A 15,576-nucleotide genomic window follows, 5' to 3' on the forward strand; every position below is an offset into this window, starting at 1 on the left:
CCTGCAATGAGCGGCAGGGACGTGACGTTGCCTCCCAGCTACCAGAGGGTGACCCGAGAACGGTGCCACACCACTCTCCAGATTTCACTACGGCCATGGCGCTTCAGTTTCCCTAATAAGGAGAAGCCTGGTTTATTGTGACATTTTTTTTTTTTTTTATAATTTTTTTTTTTTTTTAAAGGTCGCTCAGTTGATACAGAACCCGCCTCCTTACTGTAAATAGATGGAGGACGACCTCCTTGTCTCAACCACTTTGTCCATGTCAGGCCATTCCCAGATAAGGCTATACAGTACTCCAAATGCCAGGCGTGACACTGTAACAACATTATCCAGATGTTGAGGGGAGAAAAAGACTGAAGTTGGAACATTAAAACAGCAAAAATGTGCTGTTAATGTTTCAGCATTAACAGCATTAACTTGGTGTCTGTAGTAAATGTAGAAGAAGCAAAGACATAAATCATCCAGGTACCGAGGCAGCAAAGCATCCCCACACCATCACACTACCACTATCATGTTTGACTGTTGGTGCGATGTTCTTACTGTGAAATGCTGTATTTACACTACATTACATTAAGGGCATTTGGCAGACACTCTTATCCAGAGCGACATACAGTTGATTAGACTAATCCTCCCCTGGAGCAATGCAGGGTTAAGGGCCTTGCTCAAGGCTACACCGGGGATCGAACCACCGGCCTTGCGGGTCCCAGTCATGTACCTTAACCACTACGCTACAGGCCACCCGTGTATTTGGTTGATGTCACACATAATGGGACCCTTCCTGTACTGGAGGAAAAGACTGCCATGGAACAAAAACCCACAATTTAATCACCCAACAACTGCCTTTAAAAGCTTCTGAGCCACAAACAGTTAGCCCAAAGTCAATTCGCTACCCCCCACTAGCAGCTCTCAAAGTGTTAAATACTTAGTACTTAGATTAGTATTCATGGTACCCAGTGTGAACCCTCTTATAAAGTAATTTTCTTTTGTCAGTTTGTGGTTAAAATGGAATTCACAAATTAAAATAAAAGCTGCTACATAAAATTTCCTTGTGAATAATTCACAAGCAAGTATTGCATATTATTGTTAAGTGCATAAATTTTTCTTTGTGGATTTGAATTTCAAAACAAACACAAGAATTTACGCAGACACACCAACACTGATTTCAAGTTCAAAGTTAATCATTACTGCAGGTTATATTTAACGAGTGGCTTGTTCTATAAGTAAAAATGTCTAATTTTCAGAGACGGAATGCTCTCTTATCTTCATACTGACTGCAATCATGCATCTGCATATTCATATTGTACAAAATGGCAACCCCGCATTGTGAATTAGACATATGGTTCTCTACTAGCATACTAAACAGCCATTGCATTACAACCTGTGGGTGTTTGATGAAGGCGTCAAATGTTAATTCTTTCTGGGGGGGGGGATTTTTTTGGATCAAATGTTTGGCAGACACTGACACAATGTAAGTTTCCATAGAGGAAATGTTAGCCATTTTAATGATAGAAGCACTACGTGTGCCAGCAGCCCAGTTTTTATACAATACCATTCTGTGCACCAGCAGGACAGGAAGCAGGTATGTGTCGCTACTCAGGTGACAAAGAGGAAGTTGGTTTAACATTACAGCACACCATTAATGAATTAGCTAGCCGCCCATTGATACTTTTAAGCAGTTTAAGTTGTTGTGGACACGTTCTTCAGCAATTTCTCTTTTAGCCTGTGAGTAAAAACCGAACCAAATCACCATAAACCTGCCACTTGGGCAGCAATTTGGCCAGCATCATTTGTTACAGAACTAATTGGCGACCTATACATACTTTTGATTCATGCCAAAATATGATGTCTTGTCACAGGATCAGACATATTGTTCTGCACCATAATAAGCAAGGCTCTTTGGAATAAATGTACACAGTACACAATTCTACAAAATAAAGGATATGGGGAACAAATGCATTATTCAAATTTTATGGAAATGGGACCAATGGAAATGTGCAGTCTTCAAGCAAGCTTGGGCAGGCGCCAATCGAATGAAAACTGTGTGTACAGAGAAAGTGAACTTGGGGATTAGTAAAGTATTTAATTCCATTTAATTGCATGCAAATTAATTCCCTTTCATTCTCCTCATTATTATTTCACTCTGTTCCGCTTTGTCTCATAATGACCCTACTTGGTGAATTCTTGAATAAATTACAGCTTGATCTATTAAAAAAGACAAGAGCATTTTTTAAATGAATAAAGCAAGATACTATAGACACAGATTGAGAATTGCTTGTGTGAGAATTGTCATAATTAAATATATATATATATATATATATATATATATATATATATATATATATATATATATATATATATATATATATTAGTATATTAAAATATAAAGCAAAGAGTTAAAATATGCGCATTTTCCATTTATTACAAGGCACCATTGGCTACAGAGTGCCATAGCCCAGCACCTCTGTAATGTCCTGACTGACATCAGATGGAAGGTGATCTTTGGAGAGTTTTCAGAGATCTCCACTAGAGCCTTTTCATCACCTCTCAGAACAGCCCTTAAATATTTTCACAAGGGAACAATTTAAAAACCTCATTATATCCCCAAGTTATCATCAATGACTTATCTGCAATCCAGCTCCAAAATGCTATCTAAACCATAGCAATCGCTAAAAAAATCACCAATTCAATCAATATTTAATTGCTTTAAATATCACAACGGCATAGTGTATGCCTATTCCCTCTGTTGAAACTGACATGTAACTTTGTAATTAAAGAACCCAGCTAACACAAAAACATTATGACATTCCAGTAACAATCAGTCTCAATCTTTTGTTGTATTTCATACTTTAATCTAGCACTTTTGAATTTGTACTCAGTACTGTAGTTCCAGACCTTATTACTTACAGGCCTATCTACCTTGTGTACTAGACTTATGTTCATGGCTTTACAACTAATCCTATGTGAATTGTACCTGATCCAAATTGTTCTGTAGTTTGTTCTGTTGAGCTTGGTATGCACTTTTTTGGATGTCGCTTTGGATAAAAATGTATGCTAAATAAAATATAATGTAATGAGAACATTTAGCGTTGGCATACGGTGGCATATTAGGAGGCCCCGGGGGGAATTGCCGGCTTGGCGGGGGTGCTGTCGGGTGACATCATGCCAGACTGGTCCTCTCGTGAGTCAGTCAGCTGCCTGCCCTGAGGGGCCGCATGGAGCAAAGGCTGTTTGTTTATCTGTCACCGAGGTGACGGGCCACCGCTAGCTGAAGAGGTTACGGTGGGTAGTGGCACAAGTATGTAGCGGCATAATGGCGGTCTAGGAGGGAGTTGGGCTTGTCCTGTAGTCCCCAATCTAATGCTAAGGTACATGACTGGGACCTGGAAGGTTGATGGTTCAAGCCCCGGTGTAGCCATGATAAGATAAGAGCTGCACTGGTGTTAACCCTGGATTGCTCCAGGGGGGATTGTCCTCTCTTAGTTGCTTTGGATAAAAAGCAGCAGCAAAATAACAAAGCGTATCATGTGACCTGCGGGTCCGGTTCCCTCGCACTGCTCGTTTAATCCACAGGTTCACAGATAAACTCGTGGGTGGAAAAATATGGGCAGGGGTTGCCGGTAAGTGAAGAGATACTCTCATTCCAGCCGGATGAAGCCCGTTCATCCCTAGGAGACACTAGAGCAGTGGTCCTCACTCCCAGGCCTGGACAGCCATAGGGTGTGCAGGTTTTTGTTTTCACCTTAACACCAACAACCAATTCAGAGCCGAGGAACCAGGTGAGGTGAGTTAACTGTGTAATTAACTGCTTTAATTGATCAATTAAGTGCTGAGTAACGACAAAAGCCAGCACACCCTCGTGTGTATCTCCCTGCCAGACTCCCAGGCTCAGTCAATCAGTAGACCAGCACTACTCAGTGCTCCTCAACTTCACGTCCTGTGGGCCGCAGTGTCTGCAGGCATTTGCTACAACCGTGTGCTACACCACCAGATTTCACTAATTCACTTATTACCTGAACCCAGCCGGGAAGATAATTTGTGAAATCAGGTGGTGTAGCGCACAGTCGGAGTGAATGCAGGACGAGGAGTTGAGTAACACTGCACTAGACCATAGAGCTCACACACGCTCTAGAACAGTGTTTCTCAATTCCAGTTCTCAGGACCCACTTGGCAGAAGGTTTTTGTTGAAACTCATACACCTGATTTAAATAATCAAGAGGATTTTTTTGGTGGTTTCATTGGTTCAGTTATTAAATTAGGTGTGTGAGTTCTGGTTACAACAAAAACCTTCTGGCAAGTGGGACCCAAGGACTGGAGTTGAGAAACACTGCGTGTGGTTGTTACATTACATTAATGGCATTTGGCAAATGCTCTTATCCAGAGCAATGTCCAGTTGATTTTACTAAGCAGGAGACAATCCTCCCCTGGAGCAATGGAGGGTTAAGGGCCTTGCTCAAGGGCCCAACGGCTATGCGGATGTTATTGTGGCTACACTGGGATTCAAACCCAAGTTTGGCCCAATGTATTATATCAAGTGATAGGCAACTGTATTTTGTCATTTATTTTGTTTTATGCATATTATTTTAATTCTGTAAAGCACTTTGGTCAACCTGCTGTTGTTTTAAATGTGCTTTATAAATAAAGTTGACTTGACTGCATGAGCCATCCAGAAGCCCCATTATTGTATATATCGTACAGCCAAAGACTGTTCTTCCATCCATCCATCCATTATCTGAACCCGCTTATCCTGAACAGGGTCGCAGAGGGCTGGAGCCTATCCCAGCATACATTGGGCGAAAGGCAGGAATACACCCTGGACAGGTCGCCAGTCCATCGCAGGGCACACACACCATTCACTCACACACTCATACCTATGGGCAATTTAGACTCTCCAATCAGCCTAACCTGCATGTCTTTGGACTGTGGGAGGAAACCGGAGTACCCGGAGGAAACCCACGCAGACACGGGGAGAACATGCAAACAGGGATTCGAACCCAGGACCTCCTTGCTGTGAGGCGGCAGTGCTACCCACTGCACCAAAAGACTGTTCTTGTGCCCCCATATTAAACTTTTACTATGACTCTCCACCATATAGCTGCCAACAATGACAAGCAATTTAGAAACACTGACAAACACAATATGGTGCTCCACACTCCATCACCGATTGACATATAAATGGCCCACCCATTTATTTACACTGTAAACACATATTTTCCCACGAGAACAAGTCTGCAACTTGCTCAGACTGCAGTGCAGTACCAGTTATGGCCAGTGGATGGCAATACAACTCCAGCTAAAGACCAAAGGGCTGGCTTCGGAAAAGAGTGGAGTCACACTGCCCCCTTGTGGTGCACTCAGGCTTGTGGTTGGATCATGTCAATAATGGCTAAATTAGAGCAAAAGTCAGCGCAAACCCTGTTTAGATGTATCTGACTCTTGATGGAAGGCTATTCTATTTTATTTAAATGCTACATACTGTATTTCCATATATGTGCATTATACACAATGGTGTTTTGTCTATAATATGTATATATAATATGTATACATACATACATACAACTCAAAACTGCATAATAGCTGCAGATAATTTACGATGATCTGTAACTAAATAATAATATGAGCATACAAACGAATTAGCTAACAGAAAAGAGAATGATAAATAGTTTAAAAACACGCCTACACACCAACCTTCCACAAAATAAATTGCTTGTGAATAGACTAAAACTGAAAATCTTGTGACTATCACCTCACACATGTCTAGAGAGAAAACTGATGTTCAATACCTGTTGGGAGACACAGTTGGAGAGTGTAAGGATTGCCAGTCTCAGACAGGCACAGCAGTGTACAGCAAACCTGGGTCAAAAGAGTAATTGTTTTGGATTAAATTCAATTTTGAACCTTTGTATTCCCCATCATAGAGTACAATACATTGAGAATTTGTCTGTTGCTGTACATTGGCCCTTCCAGAATGTTCTTTTCCGGAACATTCACTACACCACTCAGTGCCACTGCATCCACTGACACCATAAACACAATAGAGAAATATGATAGATATTTGCATTTACATATATAGCTGCTTTTCACACACTAAAAGTGATTTACAGGATTCAGGGGGGAACTCGCCTCAACCACCACGAATGTGTAGCACAATTCCTTTCTTCGCTTCCGGAACATTCACTACATCACTCAGTGCCACTGAATCCACTGACACCATAAACCTCAAATAAGGAGAAAGATGATAGATATTTTCATTTACATTTATAGCTGCTTTTCTCACACTAAAAACAATTTACAGTGATGCAGGAGAAAACTCGCCTCAACCACCACGAATGTGTAGCACCCATTGGGGCGCTGCAATGGCAGCCATTTTGTGCTAAAATGATCACCACACATCAGCTACGGTGAGAGAACAAGTTTTAGCCCAATAAATCGGGACGATTCGGTGGCAAGTTGAAAGATTTTAGAATTTAGCCAGGACAGTTGGTTAAACCCCTAATCTTGGCGAAGAGTGGATCTTTTATGAGCACAGGGAGTCATGACCTCGGTTTTATATCTTATCCGAAAGACGGCCTCTTGTTTATTTTATTCTCCATTTACTTTTTATATTCATAACTAAATCGTCTGTCTTGTTGAGTAACTGTGTTTTAGGTCAGGTCTCAATGGGGTGCTCCTGGTTACATAAAGGTAAAATGAATAAAGATATACAAAAAACATACAGCAATACATAACCTGGAGGCACCTGATGAACCTGATGAAAGGCATATGGTCCTTACAGCATCGCTGGAATAACTACATTCTGATGGGAGGGGGAGACAGGCAAGTGGCGTGTGTGGGGGGGGGGGGCGAGGGGTTGAACCTGTTGTCATTCCAGCCAGTTGTTATTGCTGCTGAAACAAGGCCACAAAAACAAAATTCCTCCCGATCCAGGCACCTAACTGGACCTCCCGAGTCCCGGATTTCCTCGGGATCTGTCTGGCCGCCAGGCCCCACCCCTCCGCCGCGGTCAATAGGCCGAAGGCCACCAGGGTTACGCAATCCGTCAAAATACCGCTGCCGCTCGGTATGTGCGCTCGAAAAACCTATCCCTTCACGACTGACACTGTGCCTGCCACCCAAACGCATACCCACTGTGTCTGCTAATCGCACAGCAGGCTCAGGAGAAGTCAAACAGCCTTGTTCTCTCCTACCCAGCAAACGCAAAACAACATCTCACAGTGTTGCTGCCATGTAGGGCCAAAGTTGTAACTCTCACGGAACATGCCGGTAGCATTGTGAGAACATTCCGCTGTAGCTGGGTTGTTCTGCCCATGCTCAGAACACAGCCCTGCTAGGCTAGGCTAGGCTAGCCCCACCGGCCCCAATCAGCCCTTTTAATCGCAGCTCTCTGCACTCTCATATGCTGTACTCTGTCTGAGAGGAGAGGGGCACTGCCGCCATGCCTAGTACACAGGGTGGCTGGCTCTTCGTTTTAGATGGAGAACACAGTGCCAGATCCACCTCACGTGCCTTGACCAATAAGTACTCAAACTGAGCATTTTTATTCAGATTTTATTTTAGCTTTTAATTACTTTCTAATTTACTTTTACATTACATTACATTATTGGCATTTGGCAGACGCCCTTATCCAGAGCGACGTACAACAAAGCGCATACCCATAACCAGGGCTAAGTGCGCTGAAAGAGCCTAGAGGGAAGTACAATTTCAATTGCTACCCGTACAACAAAGATAAGGACCAGGGCCTATTTGATCATCGGATTTTCATTTTTTTCATAGTAATTATTATTATTATTATTTTTATTTTTTTTATCAACAAATAAACAAACAACAAAGCAAAAGTGACCAAACTTAACTCTCCAAATACTGCTTACCTAGCCAACTAAAAATACCAAAACACAAAGTAAATCACAAAGACAACAATTAAGGTTCACAGGGAGGTAGGGAGGGATGGGGAGAGGTGCTGCTTGAAGAGGTGCGTCTTCAGTTTGCGCTTGAAGGTGGGGAGAGATTCTACAGTTCTGACCTCAACGGGGAGTTCGTTCCACCACCGTGGAGCCAGAACAGACAGTAGTCGTGAGCGTGAGGTGAAGGTTCGGAGAGGGGGAGGTGCCAAGCGGCCTGTGGAGGCTGAACGAAGAGGTCTGGCAGGGGTATAGGGTCTGATGATTTTTTGTAGGTAAACTGGGGAAGACCCCTTAACTGCTTGGAAGGCTAGCACCAATGTTTTGAATTTGATGCGAGCCATGACAGGCAGCCAGTGGAGGGAAGTAAGCAGGGGGGTGACGTGTGAGTATTTGGGAAGGTTGAAGACCAGATGAGCTGGCTTTCCTGGCTACTTACTTTCCTTGGCTCCCTTAATAATCCCAGCCTTATCGTAATTTTCTTATACAATTAACTTTTGGGTTTTTATAGCCACATTTATGGTTTCCTATTGATATTATCTGTATAAATGCACAATTTCCATTATGTTTCTAAGCTGGAATAGCAAACATAACAAACTACTAGTGCTTTAATGGTGCTGCATGTAATCACTGGTTTGGGATAGTTGTTACCCAGATAACTCAGATGAATGCACTTATGTCCAGTTTAAAGTCCAGAGAAAGAACGTCGCTCGACTGAAATCGCAGAATTTTCATGAACATTGCATTATCACCCGACGTAGACTGTGGTCATTGTCCTTAGCAAAATAGAGTATAGACCAAATGTCGCTGCGACCAACGACATCCATTGCGTGTTGTTGGTCGTAGGGAGGCTCTGTCACTGAACTATAAACTGGCCTTTACACTGTCAGTCACTCTGGATAAGAGTGTCTACTAAATTAACATATTAATATACTGTAACACTGACAGTACAGATGCATTTCTGTTGAGCAACAGTGTGCAGCTGTGGCTAAGGTTACTAGGTAATGTGGAGTAAGGATTATGGTTACTAGGCAACAGTGCAGGGTACTAGGCAAGAGCAAAAAAAAGTTGTGGTTAAAGTTACTGAGCAACATTGCTAGCTACTTATGGTTACTAGGCAACGGTGTGAAGTAGTGCACCAGAAAATCAATATAATCTACAGAATATCCAATTTGAGTAAATCACGTAATACTATAATATAATGTAATTTTATATAATATAATGTTGCTCACCATGGGTGAGGCAGTCTGCATTGCACAGGAATATGTGCGTTTAAATGCACTTTAAACAGCTGAATCATAGCAGTTAGTGCATCTTACATTGAGTGAAAATGACAGAAATCAATGTAAACCACAGTTCCTGTAAAAGAGCACAATTTTATGTAGGACCTATGGAATCAAAAGAAAAGAATCTGAAAATTTCTCCAAATAATGTATTACTTAAATATGTTCATCCTTCTGTAATGATTCATTCAGCTGAGACTGCAATTAATTCACAATGAAATCCATAGTACAATAATCTACAATCTAACTGTATTAGTTATACTCTATTATGACTAATATTATGTATATTAGTAACATTATGTATACTAAATAATACTGTATTTGTGAAAAGATATAGATATATGCATGGCACATTATCACAATAAGTCAAGGACATCCTCCCACGCTTTGAAACAAAGCTATGAGTCAGAGTGGAGGACTGAAATGTTGGGTTGTGCTTATATCTGGATGGGTTGTGCAGCACAATGTAATCTCTAACAGAGAAGCCATGTGCCTCTCTTGGGCAGAGCAATTTAAGCCTGAGTGAATTCCAAACACACATGCACATACACACACAAGCAGCATGAGCGCACATACACACACAAGCGGTACAAGTGTGTACATACACACACTACATGCACAAGCACACACACATGTACACACACAGGCGACACACACAAGAAAGGCACACATGTACAAGAACACACACGTGCACACGCACGCACATACACACATACACACACACACACAGACACACACACACACACACAAAGGCATCCACACACAATTTAATCTCCTTTTCATTTACCTGCTGAGTCACAGATGGCCACATAGCCCTAACAGGCACCTTAGCTGCTGAACTGAGAACAACTCTTCCCACAATTCCACTAAACAGACACAAACAAGAAAGGGAAAATACAACTCCCAGGCCACACTGCACTGGACAAAATTGGCAAATTAATGTCACGTTCGGTGTGCGACGCATACTAATGAAACCATTGGATTTATTTGTTAAATATTCAGCGAGTGCAGGCAATGTGTTTTCAGAACCTCCACACTCCAAATTACCCACCACGGACTTAAAGCATCGGTGGAAACAGTATTGTGACAATTGAACACCCTCCTCCACTTAAAACAGCCTTCTTCCTTGGCTGTTACCCCCTACAGCAGGGTACCCGATTATGGGGGTGTTCAGAGAGGGGCATTACATAAACGCAGATTGTTCGACGCCCACACCACCAGCACACAGACAGGACGAAACACGTGCCAAGCCCTTCAGTGTTCGCTGAGCTGCAGTAAAGCGATCGTTGTTTTGACACTGACTCGGACTTCCTACAGACCGCAAGCTGCCATTCTTACTGTGATTTCCACAACCATCCCGATGTCAGTGTCATCACACCTTTGTGCAATACTCTCTTTTAATCCGTTTTGGGCTTTTTTTGGGGCTTTTTTTGTAATTTCCTCTTCTGTTTTCTCACTCTATTGTAATGATAACTTTACTTAGATATGCACCCCACAACACGTGCTAAACTATAGATATGTAAATATAAAAATGTTCTCCGCACTGGTTGAATGTTCTTTGGTCATTTGTTTTGTAAAATAAAACTGTTTGAAGAATAATATTCATATTAAAAAACCCAGCACCCATGCAACAACAATTATCAGCATATATCTGCTAACTACAGGTAATCCAAGATAGACAGTCAATATGCTTGCAAATATAGAGACATATATAGATATGTTACAATGAATGACATTCATTATATTTGTATTTGATGATAGGTAACGGAGTCCTCATCCTGCTAGAAAGAATAAACACGCATAAATTCTTTTTGTCACTGGAATGAATGCAAAACCATACAAGGACATCTGCATGCTTGTTTGATAAATGCCAGACTGCGCTTTGTTTTGCTCCTTAAATCGGAAAAGAAATTCGATGAGGTTAACACAGAAACCACTCATGAAAACTTATTTCAGCAGAGAATACACACAGTTGCAACGAATGCAAACTGAATTTCAAAGCTAAACAACTGCAGCAGAAAACAGGAGCATCCAGTTTGTTCTTCTGTCCACTAGGTGTCCATGCTGACAGTGAACGCATGAGATGCGACAAGAGCCACAAAACCCTTTTCACAAGCCCAAGGATTTGGGTGATGTAACAGGCACTTGGACCGCATATTCTTTCTACAGTCTTTGGTCTTAACGCTGCCATGGAATGAAGACGCAACATTTGTTCAGTGTGTTTGGTTTGTTTGTTAGAAAAAGAAAACAAAGTCATGCGAAGCGGAGGGAGATAGAATGTACCTACAATGTCAGCACATGATACGCATTAAAAAGAAATGGGCAAGACAGCACAGCAATGTTTAGAAAGGCATTACATAGTAAACACAGAGTAAGGCAAGTCTATCTTTAAATGTCTTAGCAGGTCTGGAAATTCTTAAACAGAACCCCAGGAAAAAAACCTCAAGGCCCCATAATCGCTCTCTCATTTACATGGTCAAATTTCATTACTCCCCTCCCTCCCCCTTTTCCCCTAAAAGGTGCGGTTTATAGCTTCATATGCAAGTGCTTTTAAGTCTAAAGGAAACCATAAGCTGCAATTGAAACAGGCTTCCTCTTCAGAGTTATGCAGGAGAAGATGCGGCACATATACGAGGCACACAAAAAACAGCGGGGTCTGAAGAGCGACACATTAAACAGATGTTGCTCCTGCTGCTGCTGCTGCTGCTGCTGCTGTTGCGGGAGTCTAAAGGCATAGATATAGAAGAACTAGTCTGGCCAACCCAACTAACAGCAACTCTAATATTCTACGCTATATGTGGCACTACGGTGTAGTTGTTTTGGGACTGGTCTTGTAAACAAAGAACTACAGAATTCCTAATCTTCTGGTGGGACACAGTCATCATAATTGCCCTAAACCAGGTCATTATCCTCAATTTCTTCAGTAAATATCTGGCTGGGTAAATGGATAACACACACAAAAACAAGCTGTTTTAAGCTCCTCTGGCCAAGGAGGTCCACTACTAAGCACATAAATAACATAGCAGGTAAGTTACACATCTTGACAGGATACTCTGGAACAGGGCTCTGCAACATCAGGCTAAATTTTAAATCCCAAATGGGTTGCTGCTGTTGTAATCCTAAATTCCTTCAGTGATATATTTAGCTGAGATTAAAATATGTGTAAAACCTTACCTACTATAACTATAAATAAGCAGTCCTGAATATATAATGTAGGTGTTGGCAAAGCCAATAAATACTAAAATATTGGGGAGCTACTGTACTGTCCTCTGTCCAGGAAGATTGACAGATGCACTGTCTACTGGTATCAGTTTAACTGCTCCAGCTCCCACATTATGAGATCTGAGCAGAGGATAGGACTCTTTAATTACATATCTGAGACTGTGCATGACATTGGTTATGTGGTCCAACATCTGACAGTGATTAAAAACAGGAAGATGTATCTGAGAAATAGTTGACATTTCATGTTCCACGAAAAACACATCTTTGGTCTTCACAGGTACGTCAATTACCATGAGGAATAAACTTGAAAAGGTAGATTATGTAAATATGTAAATTAGCTCATTTGGATACTTTATAAAAAAATTCGGAAATTACAAATTTTAATATTTTTATATAATCTGAAGTAAAATACTGTTCTAATTCTTTCAGATTCTAATTTCCAAGATTGAGCTTCGTGATGATGTGCCAATGAGATGAGAATGATGTGCCCACTCCTAAAGCTTATCTCAAGAAAATAATTGGCTCAAAACAAAGGTTTCATGATGGTAAATGTTTCATAATGGTAGGATGACTATGCACTGAGATAAATGGTCCTTTAATATCATCCAAAATCAGGTTTTCAGAAAATCAACTCCAAAGATACAAATAATTATACTAATTTTACCATACACATGGGGTAATCATTCAAAAGGTGGTATTATACTGAAAGTCAAATCTTTGAGGGATGATTTGCAGCAAAAAGAAAAAATAGAAAATTGATTTTTTCAGTGGAACAGAACCTTAAATTGAACGGATTGAGCGAAGGTAGGTAGATAAATTTGGTGTTCCTCAAAATACAACAAAGGCTAACATCTTCAGAAAAGAGCATTTTCAAGCAAATTGGTTGAATAGCTTTCATTGAAAGAATGGAACATATATACTGCATACCTCCAAAAAAATCAAACAAATCTTCTATAACCATCAACTGGCGATATTGTGCAAACTAGCTAGCCAGCCAAGTCAACTCAGACAGATGGGTAACATGTTTCTACATTCAAAAAACCCAAAAATAGCCATCTCATTTGCTTCATTGACTATTTTTACCTGTTGCAATGACTACTATTAGCAAAACATTCCTCTATGTTTGGATGTGTCTTATTTGAGTGCAGCCATCCAGATTACCATGTGCCATGTCAAGAAAAGGCATATTTCTTCCACATACATTGAGCCGGTGAGACTTATGTTGGCAACAGTGACTACAGCAGCCAGTACCTCAATCTAATGCGACAGTAAAACTGTTTTCGAATACACTGCAGTATTCACAGACCTTGCTGATACTGACCTTCAAGTCCCCAGACTGCACTTTGGCTTTGAATATCTTTCACAACACAGTTAGACCGTCAGAGTGAAACAACCCAGCTGAAGCAAAGTGACTAGGCACCTATGCTTCCCCTACTGTGTAAACTGTTGACTGTTTCACCTCCTGCAACTGTGAACAGGGCCGAAGAAAGAATGTGAGATGGAATGAGCCTAAAAATACCACTGAATAAAAATAACAATTGATTAAATAATATCTTAAAAACTAATGCCTGTAAAGAGTGTTACCAAAGGATTCAAGGTGAAGTTAAAAGTCAGACAATGGTCGAGAAAACGAGGGTGTTGAAAGGATGCAAATGTGCTCTGGGCTCAGCAATGCCCTAGTGCCATACAGCATATGTACAGGCAGGCTACAGAACCTCTGAGGTGGCTGAGTCGTAAATGATCGAAGAAGATTCTAGAAATTAGTTCTAATAAGAAAGACAACAACTTCCCAAGGTGGAAATAACATCTTTTTTGTGAGAAATCAATTCAGCAATGAGTAGAAAAGGTGAGGCGGGGTTATCAGTGAAGTCTGCTGCGAATACAGAATGATGCAGTGTGTGCAAGCCAAAAAAGGCCAGCCGCAGAGCAATATGGCTCAAGATCAAACCAGACATCCTACAGAGCAGAAACACATGGGCTAGCCTGTATCCAAACTCAAAATACCAAACAAAAAAGAAAGCCTGATAAATGACCATGTATGTCCATCACATTTTTTGTTTGGCCAATGTAGAAATATATGGGAAATGTACACTAAGGTAAAAGTAAAGCTACAGCTTGAGGGCAAGTTTTCCAAAGAACACATTGTGACAATAACAACGACAATATATATATACCAGCATTCATGAATATCAGGAATATCACCAGCTCTAACAGGTATATAGGAAGCTTCATGTTCAGTGAGTAACGGGGACACCGTCTGAGTCAGACAGGAACACTACCATTCTGAAGGTTACTTCCTTCAGCCAAAAAGTGAAGAGACAGAATAAGAAGCATTTGCGTGGGAGTAAGATACAAGCTGAAACAACCAAGAATCTTGATTCCTGCTGGAGCCCTTGCCAACTAACAAAGCCAACTCTAGTTCCCAATCTGTTTCTATTCATGAGAGGCAATACTCTTCCCGTGCCTTGATGGACAGTTTCTGCCTCAGACACCTGATCCTGGATCAGAGTCAAAATGTTACTCCAAATAGTTGGGGATTGGATTTTAGGCTGAGAAAGCGGACCTTGGATCAGTTACCAGCGAGTAGACCGAGAACAGACGATCCCCAGTCTCTCTTACCTTTTCTGGTTCGGGAGAAGAACTTGATACTGACAGGGGAGGTTGACGTGGAGGTGTTGGAGGCAGAGGAGTCTTTGGAGGAGGAGCGGAAGATCCCACTGAAGCTCATTCGACGGGGGGATTTAGGCGGGGAATCCTGGTGCGATGGGTATGGGAAGATGGTTTTGGGGGAACCTGGGCTGACCCGGGATCGGGCGGGGGCCGACATGGGACTGGAAGGCCGGCTGAAAGGCCCCCTCATGAAGAAACCTTTGGTAGGACTGGCAGAGTGGCACACTGCCTCTCCCTGAAAAAAACATAACACAGACAGGGTACAGTCACCTCTCTGTGCAAAAACACACCCACCAGTACACACCTGCAAACACACACCCACCAGTACACATTGGCACTTGCAAACACACACAACTATCAGCACACATCAACATCTGCAAACATACACAACTATCGGTACACATGAAAAGCAGATATTGGTAGGAAGGTTGGAGGAAGATAAGAAGTGGAGTGATATAGCTGAGCCTAGGAAGGCTGTAAATCAGGTGAGCAGATATAGCTGAGCC

General features: G+C 41.6%; 1 protein-coding gene across 3 annotated transcripts in view; it reads right to left on the reverse strand.

Annotated features, from left to right (window-relative positions):
* The window catches only part of prkag2a (protein kinase, AMP-activated, gamma 2 non-catalytic subunit a), a 122,648-nt gene that overhangs the window by 74,798 nt on the left and 32,274 nt on the right, over window positions 1–15,576 (reverse strand). For all 3 annotated transcript variants that reach the window (XM_061238127.1, XM_061238128.1, XM_061238129.1), the window contains exon 3: window positions 15,020–15,305. In XM_061238127.1, the coding sequence (XP_061094111.1) occupies window positions 15,020–15,305 (286 nt within the window). The remainder of the gene's footprint in view (window positions 1–15,019; window positions 15,306–15,576) is intronic.

This window comes from Conger conger, chromosome 4 (assembly GCF_963514075.1).
Source record: "Conger conger chromosome 4, fConCon1.1, whole genome shotgun sequence".
NCBI classification, from domain to species: Eukaryota; Metazoa; Chordata; class Actinopteri; order Anguilliformes; family Congridae; genus Conger; species Conger conger.